Source organism: Clupea harengus, chromosome 23 (assembly GCF_900700415.2).
Source record: "Clupea harengus chromosome 23, Ch_v2.0.2, whole genome shotgun sequence".
Lineage (NCBI taxonomy): Eukaryota > Metazoa > Chordata > Actinopteri > Clupeiformes > Clupeidae > Clupea > Clupea harengus.
In genome coordinates, this window is record NC_045174.1 from 15,987,011 (window position 1) to 16,007,209 (window position 20,199).

Below are 20,199 nucleotides of genomic sequence, written 5' to 3' on the forward strand. Positions count from 1 at the left end.
ATATTCAGGTTGGGAATGTAGAGATTCCTGGTTGATTGAATTCCCTCCTGAGCAACTCCCATCCCTTTGTAGTCTGTCAGAAATAGTATGTTATTTCTAAAGTAGTATACTTTATTTGCACACTGTCTGTTCATAGTCTTGTTTCACCTTCGTCTGTTCAGTTGCGAGGCTGTTTCTGTAGTCTGGCATGCAGTATGTGTGTAATGCATTGGTGATTGTCTCACACACACTGATTGTAGTCTAAAACGCTCTCTGGCAGCCTCGCACACACACACTCTCCTTCAGGCACGGCCTCCTGTGCAAGACTGTTCATAAACTCCTCATGGTGTCGGTGCGGGCAGGCGGGGTCGGTGTGTGTTTGCCCTGGTGCGTGGGAGTGAGTGCAGCGTGCGTGGTGTTCGATGAACTGGCGTAGTTTGTGAGTGAACGTTCCCCCAATCAGGCTGTAGATCAGCGGGTTCAGACAGGAGTTTGTGCAGGCTGCCAGGGTCACCAGGTGACCGGTGAGCGGATACTGTTGCCATAGCGAGCTGTTTCCCCGGCGCCGCGACGGTCCGGTGGCGCCGCGCAACAGGTGCATGCCGATGAACACGTTCTCGGGCAGCCAGCACACGAAGAACACGCTCACCGCGGTGACAATCATCCGCAGGGCCTTCAGTCGGACATGCCTCTGCGCGCCTCGTGGACAGGTGTTCACGAGCGCCCGGCCGATCAGGGTGTAGCACACGCAGATTATGCAGAGCGGCAGGAGGAAGCCCACCGTTACCTCCAGCCACTGCACCTCAGCCATGCCCGCAAAGCAGAAGCCCTGCCCCCAGCCGTGATGGGCGTGTGCAGCGGCGAATGGGATCAGGGTGAGGAGGGCGGCCGCCGCCCAGATGGTGGCACAGGCCAGGCGGGCTCGCCGCAGGCTGGCGCTGGAGGAGATGGCGCGGCCCGAGAGGCGCGTCAGGGCCATGCAGCGGTCCAGGCTCATCCACGTCAGCGAGAACACACTGCTGTACATGTTCACCTGTAAGAGAGAGACACACACACACACACACACACACCCACAATGCAATGGGTTAGAGAAATCATACACTGTTGTCAGGGAGAACACACTGCTGTATATGCTTATCTGAAAGAAACGCAGATACACACACACACACAGACAGTCCAATGGGTTAAAGTAATCATACACTGTTGTACCCCTTCAGCTTTTTGCTGAAGTAGCATCTGATGTCTTGGGTTTAGCATACAAATGAAAGAGGACTCTTACTCTCGTAATGTGATTTACTGGCGTGGTTAATGCTTTTTTCATCAGGCAGCGATGGAAGACAGCTATCTGCACATAGGCATTCTGTGGCTGTACGCTCTGTAGGACCCACATATACCTGATATCTGACTACCTTGCAGTTGAACCGTAGAAGATGATTGAGATAAATTGACCTATTAGTGCACCTCCGAAGTTAGAGGCAAGCCATGGGGAAAGGGTACTGCAGATAGGTTACCAAGGTTACCAGGTGTTCAGACATTCCTTAGTCACATCTTCATCGTACATTACATTTTGCATTCAGACTTGCATGCCAAATTATCGCTTCAAGCCTTTATGACCCATGACCTGCGGTCACTAGCCTGGCTCCAAATGTCAATGCCTGGCCCTCATGTCAAGCACTGACCCAATACACACACACACTCTCACGAAGGGTCACTGAGTCAATCCGAGGACAGCAGGGAGGGTGTGTGTGTGTGTGTGTGTGTGTGTGTGTAATGAACACTCAAGTCCTGTAAGGTCATCTTCTATTGTGTGTGTGTGTGTGTGTGTGTGTGTGTGTGTGTACATTCTGCTGACTGTGTCTGTGATGGATACAGTCCCATCCCAATTTATATTCTGTGTTTTGTTTTTTCCCCACTGATTTTCATAACATCTAACAGCTAGCCGTTTGGTTATCACAGAGTTGCATTATGGGTAGGGCTGAACGATTTGGGAAAATAATCTAATTGCGATTTATTCCCCCAATATTGTGATTTAAGCCCTAATTATGGGTAATACCTAAACCCAGCGGTCAGACCACAGAGCTGGCCAGAGGAGGACCTTCCAGTTGCCAGTGCCATGTTTGCACTTACCTGCAGAAACAGCGCCATGCAGGTGCAGAGCAGGGCGTTGTCATAGTAATGGGCGTTGACGTTGAACACCTCGATGAGCGAGTCTAGCACCAGCACCAGGTCGGCCAGCGCCAGGTTAGTGAAGTACAGGTCGGGCGCGGTCATGCGGGAACAGGGGTCAAGGTTCACCAGCATGATCAGGAGATTACCCAGAAGGCCGAGCGGGAACAGGAAGGTGGTGTAGAGGCAGGAGAGGAGCAGGCTCACCACAAACGCGTTTTGGGAGAGCAGGTCGGTTGCAGCCGTGTCGTTGCCAAGCCACAGGGGCAGCTCGGAGGTGTTTGGTAGGGGTGTCATCGAAAACTCCATTCCATGTCAAGTTGCGTTGGCCTCTTATGTCACATGGTGGCTGACTGTGTTTACTCTGTCACCTCGCCCCTCAGCGTGTGCATGCGTGTGTGTACTTGCACTCTTGAGTTTGTTAGTTCACCTCTTCTCAGTTTGTTGGATGGATGTCCCTCACACACACTTCCCTGTGCCTTCTGTGAGAAGACAGACAGACAGACAGACAGACAGACAGACAGACAGACAGACAGACAGACAGACAGACAGACAGACATAGACAGATAGACCTGTGAGGCTGTGTGTGTGTGGACAGTCTTTCTCTTATTCTGATGATACTGAATCAGCACTCGGGAAACATCCTTTGCTAGTAGGCTTCTGCAGTTTCTACACTACACCTTTTTTCAGATCTTTAGGGAAGGATATTTAAATCGGAATGGTTGCCCCGTTTTATTGACTGTAAACATAGCTTACATAGCTCCTTTCTAAGAAAGGTCAGCTGACAGTCATCTTTGAAACATACAGAGCTTGCTTATTAAAGCAGTGTTTGTAGAGGGCTAAGATTTCATAATGGAAATTCTGGTGGAATTAAGATAAATGCAGCAGCAGTATCATTGTCACTGTGTAGTTCTGCAACAGAAGTTCGAACAGAAATTCACAACACAACATACTGTAGAAAGAAAGATACAGCCTCAGGGTCCAAAAAAAAGATTAATAGAATTTACATTTTATTCATGGGAAAGAAGCTAATAGCCTTTTGATAAGTAGCTTGTGTAAGAACTGTAATACTGCACACCTGTGGTAAGTGGTACAGCTGTTCGCTATCGCTGATGACTATTGCCCTAGTACTTGTGAGCAGAGAGACAAATCTGTGCTACTTTTGATAAACGTTGTATCTCTAGTTTCCAGTCTCCATAAACTGAAGTTTTCCATTCATTTGGAGTTTATGTTTCACCTACACCGATGGTTGATGCCCTTAACACAGGCACACCTAAACAGCTCATGTCTATTTATCGCGCTTCCTTCTTCTATTTGTACAAGTTTTATGCCACTGAAACACTGACCAACCTCTCATTTATGCAGTCTGAAGCAAAGACTGACCTTCCATTAAAATCATCCATAAAACCACAGAACGCATAGGCCAGGTGCAGTTCTTACCTCTTTGTGTCTTTGGCCTTATTTGCGTTTTTCCAAGGTAAAGTAGATATATCCAGCCGTTATAGCCTTCCCTTTTCCCCTCATCTTTCTCTCGTGTGCTCAGTACGTTTCCTAAATCTTTCTTTCTGTCTTTGTAACGCACACCTGGTGTACCTGTCCGTCATGTGCTCTTCTGAGAATCTGCTTGTCGCCCACTGTGACTGGCTCCGCCTACCTCCCCTACTTCGACCACTCCCCTCTGCAGTTTTCTCCCACTGGTCTTCTGTGGCTTAAGACCCGGGGCCTTACAAAGGTGCAACATTATGCGCATTATAGGTGTAGATTGCATAGTCAAACAATGCAAATAAAAATCTTTTAGAACTATAATTTTATTTTAAAGGCACAAGGAAACAAGTGTGTGTTAAGTTTGATTTTAGTATTGTGTTTGTTTTTTTTATTGGGTAATTTTGCCCTTGTGTGTCTTTGTGAGGCAGTGCATTTTACACAAATGGATACAGTGGTTTCTAGAATTCACTGGTTTGTTGAGATAAATCTTTGTATTTTTTCATCGTTCCAGCGTATGTAGGTGGTGTGTGTGTGTGTGTGTGTGTGTGTGTGTGTCTAATGTACAAATATATAAACACAGGAAAGGGAGGCGGCGGCGGTGTGATGCAGGGAACGTGGCGACTGCATGTTTACTGCAAACAAAATGGATGCTGATTGAAATGGGCCCTTAAGCAGGAGATGTGGAGGGAGAGAGTGTACTCTAAAATATGTGCACTCATAACCAGGGGTCCACTGAGTCCAGAGGGCTCCCAAAGAAATAGCCTGACTGTTAGCATGCCAAAGGTGTGTGAGTGTGTGTGCGTGTGAGAGTGTGCGCGTGTGCATGCACATGCATGCATGGCTGTACACAGGGTTTTACGGTCCAAAAATGAGCTTGCTAGGGTTTTTGATTTTTGGAGGGGGGGGTGGATTTCCCTGACCTACACTGACAACTATAGCTTTAAAACCATGTCAGTGCAGTAACATAACTTATCTGTAACGCAGTAATGCATGGGAATCAGGTTCCATCAAACTAATGTAGAAATGTGCCTCTGACCGACATCAGTTTTCTCTCTCTCTCTCTCTCTCTCTCTCTCTCTCTCTCTCTCTCTCTCTCTCTCTCTCTCTCTCTCCTGTCCCCTCTCTTCCAGCCTGGTCTCCCCCAGTATTGGTCTGCTTGTGTGGTCTGTCTCTCAGAGTCTTTCCCCTTTGTGTCTCCTGTGTGTTTTGGGTCTGTAAAGGATGCAGAATGAGGGGTAGGTTCTCGGAACTGGTCTGACAGATCGAGAAACGTAGGCGCCGTCTGAGGTCAAGTCTCCAATGCCATTGTTTACTATGATGGTGCTGCCTTTAGTGGTAGACTGATCATATCGCTCGGCTGCGCTGACATCATGCCTTGGGCTTAGCAGCCAGTTGTGACATTGTTGCTTGTCTGTTAAATCAGCCAAGCTGTATGAAGTGAGAAGTTTAAAAAAAAAAAAAAAATCGTTAATAGTCTGTGATCTGCTTTCATCAGGAGCGAAGAGTGCTGGAGAGGAAGATGAAAAAGATTTTAAAGAAAGAGGAGAAATTGCGAAAAAGAGAAGAGGGGACCGGTGAGGAGAAGAAAGAGGACCAGAGCAAAGCAACAGAGAAGGCACTGGAATATCTGAGCTGGTAAAAGACTTATACACACTCACACTCTCTCTCTTTCTCTCACACACTCACACTCTCTCTCTCTCACACACACACTCTCTCTCGCTCACATCCCCCCCCCCTCTCTCTCACACACTCTCCTGCTGTCTCTCCATCTCTCTCTGATGGATACAGTAAATAACAAAGTAGACCTCTGTGCATGCACAAATGCATACACATGCACAGAAGTATATAAATATGTATTATACGGCTCTTCAGAATGTTCCAAAAAGTTTGGTTGATTCGAATGGGCCACCCCAACGTTCGCAGGTCTGTAATTTCTTGATATTCACCGCTGCGAAAAGTTAATGACCGCTGTCATTGGCAACAGGGTTTTGTGCTACTAATTCACATCTTTCATATCATTCCGCAAGTAGTCCGGTCATTTAACGCAATGGAAAGTCATTGTAACTTGACGTCGGCAAGTAATGGGTTGCTATGCAACACATGAAACTTTAAAGTTCTATTTCCTTGAAGAACTGATTTTTCTTAGCGGAAATCACGAAACGGCAACAAAATCATTAAAAAGAGGTATTTTGGAGGAATTTCTATCGTTTTGGCAAGTAACCGTATAATAAGCGGCTGGTCATTATCGAAAAATAAATCCCTTCACGACGAAACAAGGTTATTTTTGGTTATAATACGGGTAAATGAAATCAAGCATTCTGATTGGGTGTACTGTATTGAGCCATAATGTACTGTATAGCTGTTTACATTTACCTGAGCGTTCCATATCAGTGCGCACTCAAAATAACGGTAGATTTTGCTCGACCGTTGTCATTTCAAGCTTGCTGGAGAAGGCACTTCCAACACCGAGCCACCGGCAAAGAGAGCAAGAGTAGTCTGAAGCAATATCATCAGAGACGAAGTGGACATGAGAAACGTTTTCCACGGATGCACAATTAATGGAGATATCCAAATCAACATAAACACACGTTAACAACAGCCTAATGTTAGTCTATCGAGTCCCAAGTCACTCGTAACTTTAGTTAACTAAGTTTAAACAGCATAGGCTATTTAGGTTACGTTTATTAACTTAAAGTTGTTAACGAAGCATTTATGATTGATTTATAATGTTTAGACCTAATGTTTAAATTAAATATCATTTTATTGAAAGTGTCCCATTGTCATTTTTGTTATTTCAATGGCAACTTTTATAAAATGAGCAATGAATGAGATGGTGCCAGATCTAGCAAGGAGACCTGGGATGTTTTCAGACGAACCACAAATGAATGTCGATCTCCTAGCTAATCATCCACAAACTTTTGGTGCTAGGCCATGGGTGGCTAACCAGTCCAGCTCAAAGAGCCACAACAAAACCCAACACCATTTCGAAGAGCCACATGAATCTAGGTTCCCACTTTTGGGGGGGGGGGGAAAGGCCCTACATAAAACCTATTATTTTCCCTGTGACCCAGCAAAACCAGGGGGGTCTGGGGGCATGCTCCCCCATAAGAATTTTTTCAAAATAACCTTTTAAATAGTGTCCTCTAGTGGGTTTTAGGAAGAGAAATTAACACATTTTGATTTAAAATATGGCACAGAAATAAACATAATGAAGACATCTGCTGAGATAGGTGCTAATTATACTGTAGCATGGTAGGGATTTGCAGCTCAAGTGAGTAGGTTAACGTTGTAGGCTAGAGTTCACTAGCTAGTTATAGCTGGCGAAGCTACTGAGTAGGGTAGCATACCCACAGGATCAATGAACCGGCATGATAAAAGAGAGCCACGACATCTATTATTAACTCGAGATGATTTAACCATTTCGTTTCTTTTACTATTTTAAACTTCATATATATTTTTCGGTGGGGCTAAGGAAACTTTTGGGGGGGCTACTCCAGAGATCACTTCTCAATATCTGTACATAACTGTGTCTCAATTATGTTGTTAATGTCAGATATCCTCTGTTCAATTTTCGTGCCTGACAGCTGCAGGTCTGACACAGACCGCTATGATCCGTCATTTTCAGGGTTGAGGATAGCAACGACATCACGTACACAAGACTTCACAAACTCTCCCTCACTATATTACTTTTTTGCTCGAGCAATATTCCATGCCACCTGATACGATGCCAACGTGACCGTTTCAGAGTACTTTGTGAATTTCCGAAAACGCTGAGTCTGTTTCTCTGACTGACGTTTCAAAGTATTGACCTTGTGCTTGCACAGCTCTGTGCCTTTAGGAACTCCTGGGCTATTGTCGCTACACGATGGTAGTCCTTTGGGGGATCATAGTCCCTCACATTGCGCATGCTCAGACACAAACGGTTTACGGCATAAGGCTCAACATCAACATCAACATATCTGGCTTGTCTTAACGCATAATCTAGGTTTATTTAACGTAATATTTAATAATGTTGTAAACGGTTTAAACGTCAACATATGGGGCTTGTCTTAACGCATAATGTGGGTATATTTAATGTTATATTTAATTATGTTGTAAACGGCTAACAGCATAAGGCTCTACGTCAACATATGAAACGAAACTGGGGAGAGACTTTTTGATCCTCCACCTCATCTGTTTTGTCCACTGTGACATCTTCTTTGTTTTTAAATAAATGGTCATGTTTTCAAAAAACTGGCTTTCGTCGCTTCTCTCCATGATTGAAAACGGATCTGTCGTTGTGACGCATGAGCGCGCGGCTTCGCTGTCGACAGCAGTCGACAGTGTCGCAAAATGACGCATGCGCAATGTGAGGGACTACGATCCCCCAAAGGACTACCATCGTGTAGCGACAGCTATGAGACGGCGCTCCAAGTTTGATGCTTTAAAATGCGACAGTGACGTCTGGCATATTAAGCAGAGGGGGTTTCCATTTCGCTCCGCAAATAATTCCTCCCATTCAGGCAAAAAAACGTCCGGTGTTCATCTTCATATTTTCGTTTAGCTTTACGCTTTCCTGGATCCATGGCATTCTGTCAGTAGCTACTGCTAGTCTGGCTAGTAACACTCTGAGACTGGGTGCACACATTAGAATGTTTCATGTTTGCAACATTAACGTTACTTAAAGACATCTCTCAAGATCGCGAGATGACAAAATATACATGAATAAATAGCACATTTAAATCGGACAGCTTTTTGTCTGTATTGCCAAATATATGCATATGCATTTTAGATGTTTATTTTACAATATGAAAATTCTGTACACCAAGAACAAAGTCAGTGAGCACTCGAGCTGGAGCCGAGCCGCACGTCGGCCGGCAAAGAGCCGCAGGTTCGCCACCCCTGTGCTAGGCTAACAAACGTGATGTTCCCAATGCTGTTTGTCTGTTGCATGGCAACTGTTGCATAGCAACAGCCACACATTCGGGGACTATTTTCTCTAGGCTACTAAAATGCCTTTCTCCGCTACACGTCGGGCCTAACAACACCCTTGAACAGTACATTATTGACGATACAGTACTGCCTCTCGTACCTTATTGCTTAAATGATGACCACCGGACAATACATTATCCCTTACATAGCAGACATACTTTTATATACATATTTTGTCTCTGATCACTCTTAGTCAAAACATACAGCAATGATGCATACAAAGGTGACATTCATATCATAAGTGGCATGTTCAACATAACTGTGAATGTATTTGATTTCTCATCATTTTAGCTGGTCTGAGCGGAAATCTGAGTGGAAGTTTCAGAAGATAAGACAGACGTGGCTTCTTCAGCACATGTATGATGCAGAAAAGGTAAACCATAAACACACACACACACACACACCCACGCGCACACACACACACACACACACACACATCTCCATGACCACTCCTCTCTACACATAGTATACACTATGCTTCAGGCCTCACCACAGGGGAGAAGAGAACCGGCCAATCAGCAGTGCTCCCGTTTAGTTCTGCACAATTTGCATTTTTGCTGCTAGAATGATGGCAGTCACAACACCGAGGATGTTTACTGATGCACCTGGCTCATCCACACTCTTTCTTTCTCCCTTTATCTCTCCCTCTTTCTTTCTTCCTTTGTCTCTCTCTTTCTCTCCCTCTTTCTTTCTTTCTCCCTTCATCTCTCCCTCATTCTCCTGTCTCTTATTCTCTCTCCCTTCCTTTGCCCCCCTAAGGTGTCTGATGCGTCTTTCTCCATCACAATGTCATATCTGGAGAATATGCGTGGAACGGCGCGGGACGTCACCGTTGAGAAAGCCGAGGCCATGATCAAAGAGGACAAAGCGGACGCGTCTCAAAGTGAAGAGGAGCAGAAAAGAATAAAGAGGGCCCTAGAAGTTGTTCGGCTTCTCTCTGTAGACTAATACACACACACACACACACACACATGCACACCTTATACATTAAAACATGTTTTAACTAATTAATGTGTGTGTTGCATCAGTTTGTAGTTCCCCTCTCTGGAATTTGGATGAACAGTACACTGTCATTTGCTCAAATGATTTACTGCTTTGCTCTAAGAATGTACCACTGGATTCATCAACCTCCCCTAAAGAGTGCCCATTTCCTTTTCTTGCAATTAAAACACATTCTAAAGAGGAAAGTGATGTTGGTAGTTTGAAGGTAGCAAAGGTGTTATTCATCCTGCCTGAAATGTTATTTGACCTCATTCTTTGTGCGACATAAAAGATGAAGAAAGGCTTTTGTTTTGTAAGCTGTGCATGTAGACTTTATAAGTAGTCATTATCTGCCCTTTTTTACTATTAAACAATACATGTTTTAACATAATCAAAGATAACTGTCATCTCTATTACACATACTCTGCTGTTATTTGCGGTTATATATTTCGAGAAAGATCTTTCGTATGTTGGTTGATAATAAAAAACTAAAATTCTCCAGTTTTGTGAGGACTTTTAAGTGCATACATTGCGTGGTGTTATTTTGACAGAAAAAAATCGAAAGCACCCGGAAGTCCAAATTCTCATAGGGGTCATAATGCCACACAAAGCTTTGAGCATTCAGTTAATGTAACAGCTGCATGATTCTGTCAAGTTTGACCATAATACATTATTTATTTTAACGCGCATTTGAGTACCTATTCTGACAGGGTCGGTATTCAAAAGACAACTACACGTTCCCGAGTTGCACAGGGAAGATGACAGGATGCTGACTCCAACATTAGCGAGCTAGCATGTCAGTTGAAGTTAGCCCGAGACTATTTTTGAGAACAACAATAAACGTTTTGTTAATTGGCCTTACTTCTTAATTGAACAATTGAAAATCAGGAAACCATCCCGCTACCGATATCTTATGGCTGCTGGTTTTATGTCAATTTTACTCAAACGCCTATGGAAAAAACTTTATTGGCAGCACTACCCGGCTCCTCACCAACAATTCACCGCTTCACCGGTCCTTACGAATCTCACATTGTGAGTATATATGTTAACTCAGCATATTTCTAACTGTTTATATCGGACCTCTTTCTAGAGACATTGTCCTGATGCTTCCATATTGTGTAAAAGCATGACTACACTGTCTGGTGTCGCGCCGGTCAGAAAGAGACTGAGGCTTGAGACCACTTCTCCTGAAAGTGTCAACAAAGCAGGTCTTCAGTCCAAATCGCCCACCACCATAACAGACGCCGACAAAGGCAAGGGCATAAAGACTCTAAATGATATTCTTGATTAACACCAGTGAACCTTTTAATCTCCCCTTGCTTACCATCACGTTTAACTAAAACTATTAATGTTATTAATTATTATGTGCTATGTATCTCTATTCTAGGAACCGGGAAAGAAGGTCTCCTTACAAGTGTTGCTGCAATGGATAGAGTAGTGAGCAGTGAGGACAGGTGGGCTATTCTTTGTAAACCTCAGTTGTTCATTTAAATTAATTGCAATACCTTGCTGAATTGAAGAATCTTTTAACTGAAAGGTGTGTTTTACTACAGCTCAAAGAAACATGGCGAGACAGAGAAACCTGTGCGGTCTTGTCCACCTGGTAAGATGAGTGGGAGGCAGCCTTCATCACTAGAGCGGACGCAGGGACAATCCCGGACCCAGGTGGTTCGAGGAGGGAAAAGCTTCCAGCGCCAGAGGCCCAGGAGCTCCCTAGACAAATGGCTGGTGAAGAGGCCCAACCTGTCCTTGGAGCCCCAGACACAGCCCAGCGTCATGGACCCCGAAACCCAGATGGACGCAGACATGATGGACCCAGAGAGTCCTGACATGCTCCCCCTCCGGTCAGCCGCCCATGCGGAGAGAGAGGAGGTCGACCGGATCCAGGCACGCTCCCAGAGCACCAGGGATGCTGCTGTCAGTTCAGCCCAGCCTGTGGAGGCCAAGGCCCAGGCTGAGAGCCTGACTGATGGGGATCTTACCCCAGATGAGCTGGACCAGGCAGGGGAGGACGTCACGATGGAGACCCAGAGCAGCATAGAGTCAGTCGGGTCATGGATGGGGCCCAAGGGATGTAATAAACCAGTGCCCAAAATCACAGACTTCTTCGGCAAACCTCCGTCAGCGACCCCCTCTACAAGGTATGTCCATCTCACTCTAGAGTGAAATTCTAAATTCTCCAATGTTTACCAAATCTTTTCCTAATATGTTGTTTCAGCATGGTGTAATTTGTGAATGGCAGATTGCTTGAGAATTTGTTTTAAGATAGTCTGGACGTATAATTTAGTAAGAATATTTTGTTGTTGGGCGGTGAGTGGTTGTCATGAAGTGAACCATGCTGTTCCTTCCTACAAAATATATTGTGCTTCCATTGAAAGTTTCCCACTCAAAATAAATCAAATGCGCTAATAGTGACCCCAAGTGGTAGTAGCTAGAATAACCATCACATGTGGGAACACTCCACGTCTTAGCATTTGGGAATTTTGACAGGCAGCTGCGTTTGAATCCTACCAGTAAAAGGCTTATTTGAAATAATGTACTGAATCTCTCGGGTTCTCTTGTTATCGTTGTAACGTTGTTACGTTATAAGGTTGGTATGTTGCGACATCGTCGTAAGGGAAGGCAGGTAAACTGGTGTAGCAAGGTTTAGTTTTCGATTGTCTGTCTTGGGTGAAACGAAAGTGAAAGCCTTCTTGCATTTCCGTAATTCAGTAAGTGTTTGTGTCTCTTTCCCTTCAGCAAGTGATTACTTGCCAGGATATACCTGATCCAGCTGGCTGTATAATGGTTTTATTACCAGCATTATCATAGCAGGTCATAAATGGATCCAAGTAAACTGCCTTCCAAACTGAGAGTGAGACCAAAAGAGATTTTATTTGTTGCTGTTGTACGTATCAAAGCTGTTTGCTTTGGATGTCTAAAGGTCTGTAGTCGTTGACTGAATTTCTTCTGTGTTCTGTATGTATCTGTAATTCTGACCGATATTTTTGATGTATCTATAGTTTGACGATGGCTTTGTGGTCTATCAGTAATGTTTTTAGACTGTTTACATTGCGCTGTAGGTTTGTACCATAGAATTCTAGTTCTATATAGAATTCTAATTGTATGCTTTGTACAGTGTGGTGATAAGTCTTGTGTGTTCAACAGAGTATGAGGTTACTGTTCGGACTGTCTGTAGTGGGACTGTCCGCCTGCTTGTCCAGGTTTTGGCAAAATGACCCTGCGAGACCACATATTATAAGGGATTGGTTTTACTCTAGCAGGATACATTTACTGTGAGTTATTCATGCAAATAATTGTGTGTTATCTGCCGTTGGTGTTGCTTTCTGCTCTGTCTTGGTTTGGTTTTCACGCTGTAATCAATCAATCAATGTTGCAGTGTATCATTGCAGTGTATTCAATCATTTCAGTCTAATCGCCATTATCATTACATGTACTCCATTGATTATATTCATTAATGATATATGTTGTTATTTAGAGTGTTTTAAAATCATGTCCAGAAAGACCAGTGTGTGACTACGGCCTAAATGTATTTAATGTAGTTCACTAAGTGCACATTAATTAGTACAGCTTGTATCTTCCTTGCCCTATGACCCAAGGCAGACATTAACATTAACCAGCTGTAGTTCTCATGTGTCATGTTGGTAGTGACAAGGGTGGTGTTTAACACTAGTCATTCTATTTTATTTTATATTATCCTATTGTTTCTCTGACTTTAGCGTTTTTTTATTATTATATTCGATTATTGTGATTGATTGTTTTACCCTGTAAAGCACCTTGAGATTTCATTGTATTTTAAAGTGTGCTATATAAATAAAATCCGTTATTATTATTTATTATCATTCCTCTGCTTTGGCCCTTTCTGTGAGCAGTGCAGGCAGCCTGAGACGGAACCTGCAGGGGGATGGAGTCAGTGACAGTGGCAGTGAGGGACCATCAGAGGAGGATGACGACGACGATGATGGGGTCACCTGGCTGGGGAGCCCCATCTCTGAGATGAGGAGGACCCCCGCCTGCAGCCTCCCTCTGCCGCCACTGAGAGCCTTGGACGCTCACACCGTCGCCATCAGGGTAAGAGGGCACCACAGCTTCTTCAGGGTATGGGTACACCGTCGCCATCAGGGTAAGAGGGCACCACAGCTTCTTCAGGGTATGGGTACACCGTCGCCATCAGGGTAAGAGGGCACCACAGCTTCTTCAGGGTATGGGTACACCGTCGCCATCAGGGTAAGAGGGCACCACAGCTTCTTCAGGGTATGGGTACACCGTCGCCATCAGGGTAAGAGGGCACCACAGCTTCTTCAGGGTATGGGTACACATGTGCCATGGAGCGGCATCAAATTATCTACATGCTCAGTATTTGTTTTACATATAGACTTTTGAAGCTGCTACAAAAATGTACGTTTTGGGAATATTTGGATGGATGGCTTTACGTTAGGATGACTATAGTATGATTTCTTGACATTATGATGACTATAGTATGATTTCTTTACATTATTATGACTATAGTATGATTTATATTGCACAAACATGTCTCTGAGAATCATCTGATAACAGAGACTTTAGCAAACATTCAGGAACCTTCCTTACAGGCCCCTCCCTATCAGTTATTTCGCTTGGTGTTATAGCACACATAGCTTTATTTCAGCCAGGGCAGTGAATCAGGCGCTGTCTACACTGTGTCGGACCTGAAATGTCCGTTCATTGGTCTGACGACGATATTGTTTTCTTCCCTCAGACAGACCTCCTGCAGCCTGGTAGGGTGCCTGTGCCGTATCCCACCAGGTTCAAAGATGCCTGGGACGACGTCCATGTCAAGATGCCATGCTCCGAGAAGAACCTCTTTCCAGTAGAGGTATATATATAATAATATATACAACATCCACAATACATAGCAGTCTGAACTTAATAGCACATTTACCTTTGCAGTGACTTTGTTCTCACATTGTGCGTATTCTGCTCATTGCACTAATTATAATGTTATAATATAATATAATGTTGGCATACACACCATATTCTGCTCATTTCACTAATTATAATGTTATAATATAATGTTGGCATACACCCCGTATTCTGCTCATTTCACTTACTATAATGTTATAATATAATATAATGTTGGCACACACCGTATTCTACTCATTTCACTAACTATAATGTTATAATATAATATAATGTTGGCATACACACCATATTCTACTCATTTCACTAACGGTGGCACTCATACCATATTATATATAGTCTCAGGCATATGCCTTGTTCTATTTAGCGTGCCTTTTTGTTAGGTACTTACTCTTACACAGTTTGCACACACACACACACACACACACACACACACACACACACACACACACACACACATTATATTTATATAACAATAATAAAAAAATAAGTGTATATATACATATTTGTGTGTGTGTGTGTGTGTGTTTGTCTGATGGCTGACGGCTGTGCTTCTTCAACAGGATGGAGTTCAGAACAGATGGGCCCTGATTGAGAGAACACTAAGTCAGACGTTCTGCAGCTTCCGTGATGTTAAGGTGATTTCAGCTCATTTCAATTTCGTCTCTACTGTACGCAGAAGTATCAGTGAAGTTCTACAGATGAACTGAATACATTGAAATACAACATGAGACTGAAATCTCAGACATATAATACATACGGCCACTGGAGGTCTGTAGCTCATCAAAGAAATAAGATGAGATGTTCGATATATTAAACATCATGTACGCAGAAGTGAGTACGCAGTGAATTTCTACTGGTGAGCATGCATATACTGTACATGAGAAAGCATGAATACATTGAAACAGTATATGAGGCTGAAATCCAAATCCTTGTTACATACATATGTTATATGCTGATATACTGATAACATGCATATAATACATACAGTCACGGAAGGTCTGTAGCTCATCACAGAAATAAGATTATTATTATTATTGGTCTTTATTACTCATTTATTACTGTATTACTATGCATATAGTATTAGTGCAAAGCATCATGCAATTACAAGTGCAGCCCAAGAGGTGGCGACAAAGCCTTGCATATGCACAGCAGTCATGCACAGGCATTGCCTCAATCGAAATGTGAACAATTATAAAAAGCTGACCGCTTTACAGTGGCATGAGAAGTTTTGTGATTTTGTCCCAAGTTTCTCTTGCTAAATGTGTGCACTCCCTTTTTCCTTTAGGACGCCATACTGAAGTACAACGCCGCTCACGCCAAAAAATGGGACTTTACCGCTCTGCACTCGTTTGTGAAGGTGAGTAGCAGACTGCTGGAACTCTAGCTGTCTCTGTCAGTGATGATCAGATTGTGTATATCTGCATGAGTTCTTTTCTGAAAGTCCTTTTTTGAGGTTGTAATCTCATTGTAGTTTCATTGTAGCAATGATATGCACAACCGTTGAAATCAAAATAAGTCACTAATGCCAATTTGATGTTTGATTTTTGTTTAGTTTGGAGGTAAAAACAGTATAAGGGCATGGTTGTCCTTTATTGCAACCTCCTGCTCACTGCTTCATGGGAGGCCAATGCGGTCGCAGCTTTTCATACGAGGCACTTCATTTTAGTCAGAAAGTAAACCAGTTCTCAAAGCATGCATGCTACATGTGAACTTTTAGAGTGGCAGACTGGCAGAGCCTTCAGTTCACTTTGCAGTACCATCTCTGTCCTCTAGAGGTCCTTAGAAACCACAACATTGTCTCCATCACCCAGGCGATCACACAACAACTACCCTGAGATGTGACTGACAGCGAATATGATGGAAATAGAGTTAGAGTGTGGAACTGGAGCACTACTGCGTAAAGTTACAATCATGACACGGCATACATGATCGTACTCCCCCAACAGACGTGATGAATTACACAGAATGTAAGATGGGAAAATCTGCCCATGATAAGAAACACAGAACAATCTATCCAGATCAAGTGCGATGATTTTAATTAGTCTGTTATAGTTTAAGGGAAACTTTGGGATTTTTTTTAACCCGGGCCCTATTTTCCCTTTTAGGTCTTTGAAGGTCCAGATTTTTACTAGGGATGAAAAACCAGTATTGAGTTCAAACGCTATAACCAGCAAACGCAAAACGGCTAGGCAAAGTAATCCCATGGGGCAAGCATCTGTGTCAAATTAAACCGCTTGTTTTCGCCACTGACAGGCTCTGTAATGTTATTATAAGTGTCTTGACAACATAGAAAGGATCTTTACAGAGATAGACCTGTGTCTGTTTACCCCAATAACTGTAAAGAAACTGTAGAAAATGACCTCAATGTTGAAGACTCATAACTCCCTATAATAGAAATCAGGTTGAAGTTCGCTGTTGTCAAAGCACTCACACACACAAGTCACAGGGAACTGGTGCCACTCCACCCCCCTCTCCAGCAAACCTTTTCTGATGGAATTGAAGTTAATTCCAGTTAATATTACCACAGAAATGCCAGGGCCGGCATTGTTTATATGTTCTATGAGTTCCTCGTTTCGGTTGGTGTTCGGTAAAGGTGGAGTAAAACCAAAGCAATCTGCCATTCAAAGGTCACGTTTAGCAGCCTATCAGAAGGCTCAGTTTCCACCATCACTGAGTCTGTTCCATTAACAGCTCTGACAACACAAGGTCATTTCTCTCCCTTTCTCTCTCTCTCTTTCTTTCTTCCCCTCTCTCTCTCTCTCTCTCTCTCTCTCTTTCTCTCACTCAGAAAGCAAAGCCAGATTATAAATCAGAATCCACACTTGATGCTTTTCATAGTAGGCATGACACATGAAATGGTAACATTGATTTGTGTGGATTTGCTACCTCAGTCCGCTGCTAGTGTCCATGTAGAAACACACTACAGACACATCCCAACATTTAATTTCATAACCGGCCCATTTTTCAGCTCAACTACCCTTTTCAAAATGACAACATTATTTCTTATTTCGCAAACGGTTCCTTCTCTTCGTGCTGGGTCGGGTATCTGTCTGTGGAATATTTATGCTCAGTCTAATTGAATTACTGCGAGCCGGCCAATCTATATGGGAACTAATGTCGGCCATTAGCTAGAGTGCAGTGTCCCTAATCAGGCAGTCTTTCTCTCCGCTGTTCTTCGCTGCGCTGCTGTCCTCCTCTTCTCCTTCCTCTTGGTCTCTTCATCCCCCAGTCCTTTGAGGTTTTTACCGTCTTTATCACTTTCCGTCTCCCTATCTTTCTTTTTTTCTTCCTGGCTCTCTTTCTCTGTCTTTCTTTTTTATTTCTTTATTTTGAAGGTGATTTTCTTCTCTTCTCTATTCTCTATTTAATCCCCTCTTTCCTCTTATTCCATTTTACAGAAGGTTCTGTAAGGCCAGTCGGATTTCTGGTGTGTTTTATATTAATCATACACACACACAAACACACACACACACACACACACACACACACATTCAAAGGACAATTTCTGTGTGTGTGTTTCACTGTCTTTTCTCATGGTAACTTCACTCCATGCTAATTCCCTTCATACTCCACAAGTCAACATTATTACTCAGACAGTTACGGTTTGATTGAACCTTTATCATGTAATGCCCATGTAGGAAGAACTCACAAAAGTGATCAAAATGGCGTAGAACTATTCATCAGAGGAACCAGGAAGAAGAACCAGTATGGGGAGCTAGTGTGTGTTTTATTGCGTCGAGTTCTTGTAAATGCTTGTCTGATGGTAGGAGTGCGGATGGCTGGTCACTCACTGTAATTACCAAGACTCCAATGGAGACAAGCACGTCAGGAACTATCAGTAGTGAGGGTAACATGACCAGCACTCACACACACTCACTCACTCACACACACTCACACACACACACACACACACACAGAGGTCAACACACACTCACACACACACACACACACACACACACACACAGAGACCACACAGCCTTATACACTCATACTCACACACACAAACACACACACATACACTCACACACACACACACACAGAGGTCATCACACACTCACTCACACACTCACACACACACACACACACACACACACACACACACACACACCCACACCCACACACAGAGACCACACAGCCTTATACACTCATGCACACAGATGCACACACACACACACACTGTACACAAGCATTCACACAATTCACCAGTCCTACACACAGGCCATCAGACACACACACACACACACACACACACACACATACACACACAAAGAAGAGCCATTATCTTCTTAGTCTGTCTGCAAAGGAACTTCCTCTGTGACCTGAGGCTCTCTTCAAAGCAGTGAAGCATCTCAGGCACGTTGCAGCCAAAGTGACTACGACAGCACTGAGTCAACTCTCCTGCCCTCGCCAGTCTCAGCACACTCTGGGCTTTTAATTTAATTTCTTCTTTAGATTCTATTTTGGATTTAGTTTTTTATTCAGTTAGAGCTCGGATGCCACCGAATCAGCAGTCTTACCCAAGTTGCCATCACTCGCTGTGCTTTTAAAATACCTATTTTAATTGGATTTAATTCAAATAGAACCATGTCAGTGAACATTAATGTCATTATAACAATTCATTGTGATTATTTAATCAGTATATTTCAAATAACTTTAATGACGATATCAATATATAACTTTCCTGGGTTTTTAGTGATTGTTATTTCAGATGAGTGATTTTCTTTGCGTAATAAGTAAAACATTAATCTTCAAAACCTTAAGCATGAGACTGCTAGATTGGGCCTGTTTCAACGTCAGCTGGTGTGGTAGGAGAAAGTATTATGGCTTTTGTTAAATGCTATTGTATATCTTTTGCTTAATGTCTTAATTTATTAGCGTGACTCATTACATAAAGTGGAGAAGCATGTTCCAGCCCCTCTGACAAACAATAAATAACCATCTCCCAACAGCCTGTGCAGGGGGGCGAAATTGTGTGCATATTTTACGGTGACAGCTCGCCAACTCGTAAAAGTCTGCGGACCTAATTGGATACCCTTCCAAAATTGGCCCGTCGTTGGGAGTACGTTTTTTTCCGGAAAGATGTAAGAGGCAGAGAAGGGCGTCACACACACGCACAAACACACACACACACACAGATGTGGTCTTAGGGCCGTAAAGCAGCGGACGCTTGCGTGTCTTGTAAACTGACCCAATGGTTCTTTAAAATGAATGTGTCAGGCTCAGAGCTTTCTGATAAATGTCAGCTCCACTGCCAGAGCCCTGCTGAGCTGTTACACAATACAATGCACCTGTGTGTACACACACACACACACACACTCACACACATACACATACACACACAAAATCACACAAACACTCACAATCACAAACAACACACACTAGCACTCACACACAACATGCACACCCCAAAACAGTCTCACACGCACACCCACACAAACACTCACACACTCAACATGCACACACACAATACAATTGCACAGAAATTCACGTACACATTTGCTCCGCCTCAGACACCGCTTCTCTTTGTGAAGGAGGAAATGTAAATCCCCCCCCCCCCCCCCCGCCCCCTCTGACGTTATTTACATATTTGGTGATTGACGGTAAAGGGAAGGAGTAGTTGTGGCGATGACTAGGATTGACGGATGGCGGGAGTTGTTGACTAACAGGACGGAGGATGAGTGGGCAGGGAGGCGATGGCATTGAATATGGATTCAT

The 20,199-nt window shown here is 43.5% G+C and overlaps 3 protein-coding genes across 5 annotated transcripts in view; 2 read left to right on the plus strand and 1 right to left on the minus strand.

The window, feature by feature from the left end:
• Positions 1-220: 220 nt before the first annotated feature.
• On the minus strand, positions 221-2,649 carry LOC105910498 (G-protein coupled estrogen receptor 1-like). The gene is made up of 2 exons (XM_012839224.2): positions 2,107-2,649; positions 221-1,012 (listed from the first exon to the last, which is right to left on the minus strand). Exons 1-2 carry the CDS (start codon positions 2,452-2,454, stop codon positions 221-223), a joined length of 1,140 nt encoding a protein of 379 aa, XP_012694678.2. The 5' UTR covers positions 2,455-2,649.
• Positions 2,650-4,740: 2,091 nt separating this feature from the next.
• Positions 4,741-9,973, plus strand: LOC122128668 (uncharacterized protein C7orf50 homolog). The gene is made up of 3 exons (XM_042703143.1): positions 4,741-5,265; positions 8,893-8,974; positions 9,361-9,973. Exons 1-3 carry the CDS (start codon positions 5,150-5,152, stop codon positions 9,547-9,549), a joined length of 387 nt encoding a protein of 128 aa, XP_042559077.1. The 5' UTR covers positions 4,741-5,149; the 3' UTR covers positions 9,550-9,973.
• Positions 9,974-10,171: 198 nt separating this feature from the next.
• LOC105910497 (poly(ADP-ribose) glycohydrolase-like) overlaps positions 10,172-20,199 on the plus strand; it is a 46,243-nt gene continuing 36,215 nt past the window's right edge. Inside the window, exons 1-8 of one of the 3 annotated variants that reach the window (XM_031560672.2) lie at positions 10,172-10,614; positions 10,708-10,835; positions 10,970-11,036; positions 11,136-11,723; positions 13,455-13,653; positions 14,321-14,437; positions 15,045-15,119; positions 15,770-15,841. In XM_031560672.2, the coding sequence (XP_031416532.1) occupies positions 10,496-10,614; positions 10,708-10,835; positions 10,970-11,036; positions 11,136-11,723; positions 13,455-13,653; positions 14,321-14,437; positions 15,045-15,119; positions 15,770-15,841 (1,365 nt within the window). In that variant the 5' untranslated portion in view covers positions 10,172-10,495. Of the gene's footprint in view, positions 10,615-10,707; positions 10,836-10,969; positions 11,037-11,135; positions 11,724-11,767; positions 12,506-12,729; positions 12,858-13,454; positions 13,654-14,320; positions 14,438-15,044; positions 15,120-15,769; positions 15,842-20,199 lie in introns of those variants that run through there. The other 2 variants (XM_031560673.2, XM_031560675.2) reach the window with 2 other exon arrangements.

Excerpts from the sequence above, each read along its gene's own strand:
- LOC105910498 (XM_012839224.2), bottom strand. The coding sequence starts at position 2,454 with ATGGAGTTTTCGATGACACCCCTACCAAACACCTCCGAGCTGCCCCTG. Across the intron at positions 1,013-2,106 it reads GCATGGCGCTGTTTCTGCAG|GTGAACATGTACAGCAGTGT; the intron begins GTAAGTGCAAAC and ends TCTCTCTTACAG.
- LOC122128668 (XM_042703143.1), top strand. The coding sequence starts at position 5,150 with ATGAAAAAGATTTTAAAGAAAGAGGAGAAATTGCGAAAAAGAGAAGAG. Across the intron at positions 5,266-8,892 it reads GCACTGGAATATCTGAGCTG|CTGGTCTGAGCGGAAATCTG; the intron begins GTAAAAGACTTA and ends TCATCATTTTAG. Across the intron at positions 8,975-9,360 it reads ACATGTATGATGCAGAAAAG|GTGTCTGATGCGTCTTTCTC; the intron begins GTAAACCATAAA and ends TGCCCCCCTAAG.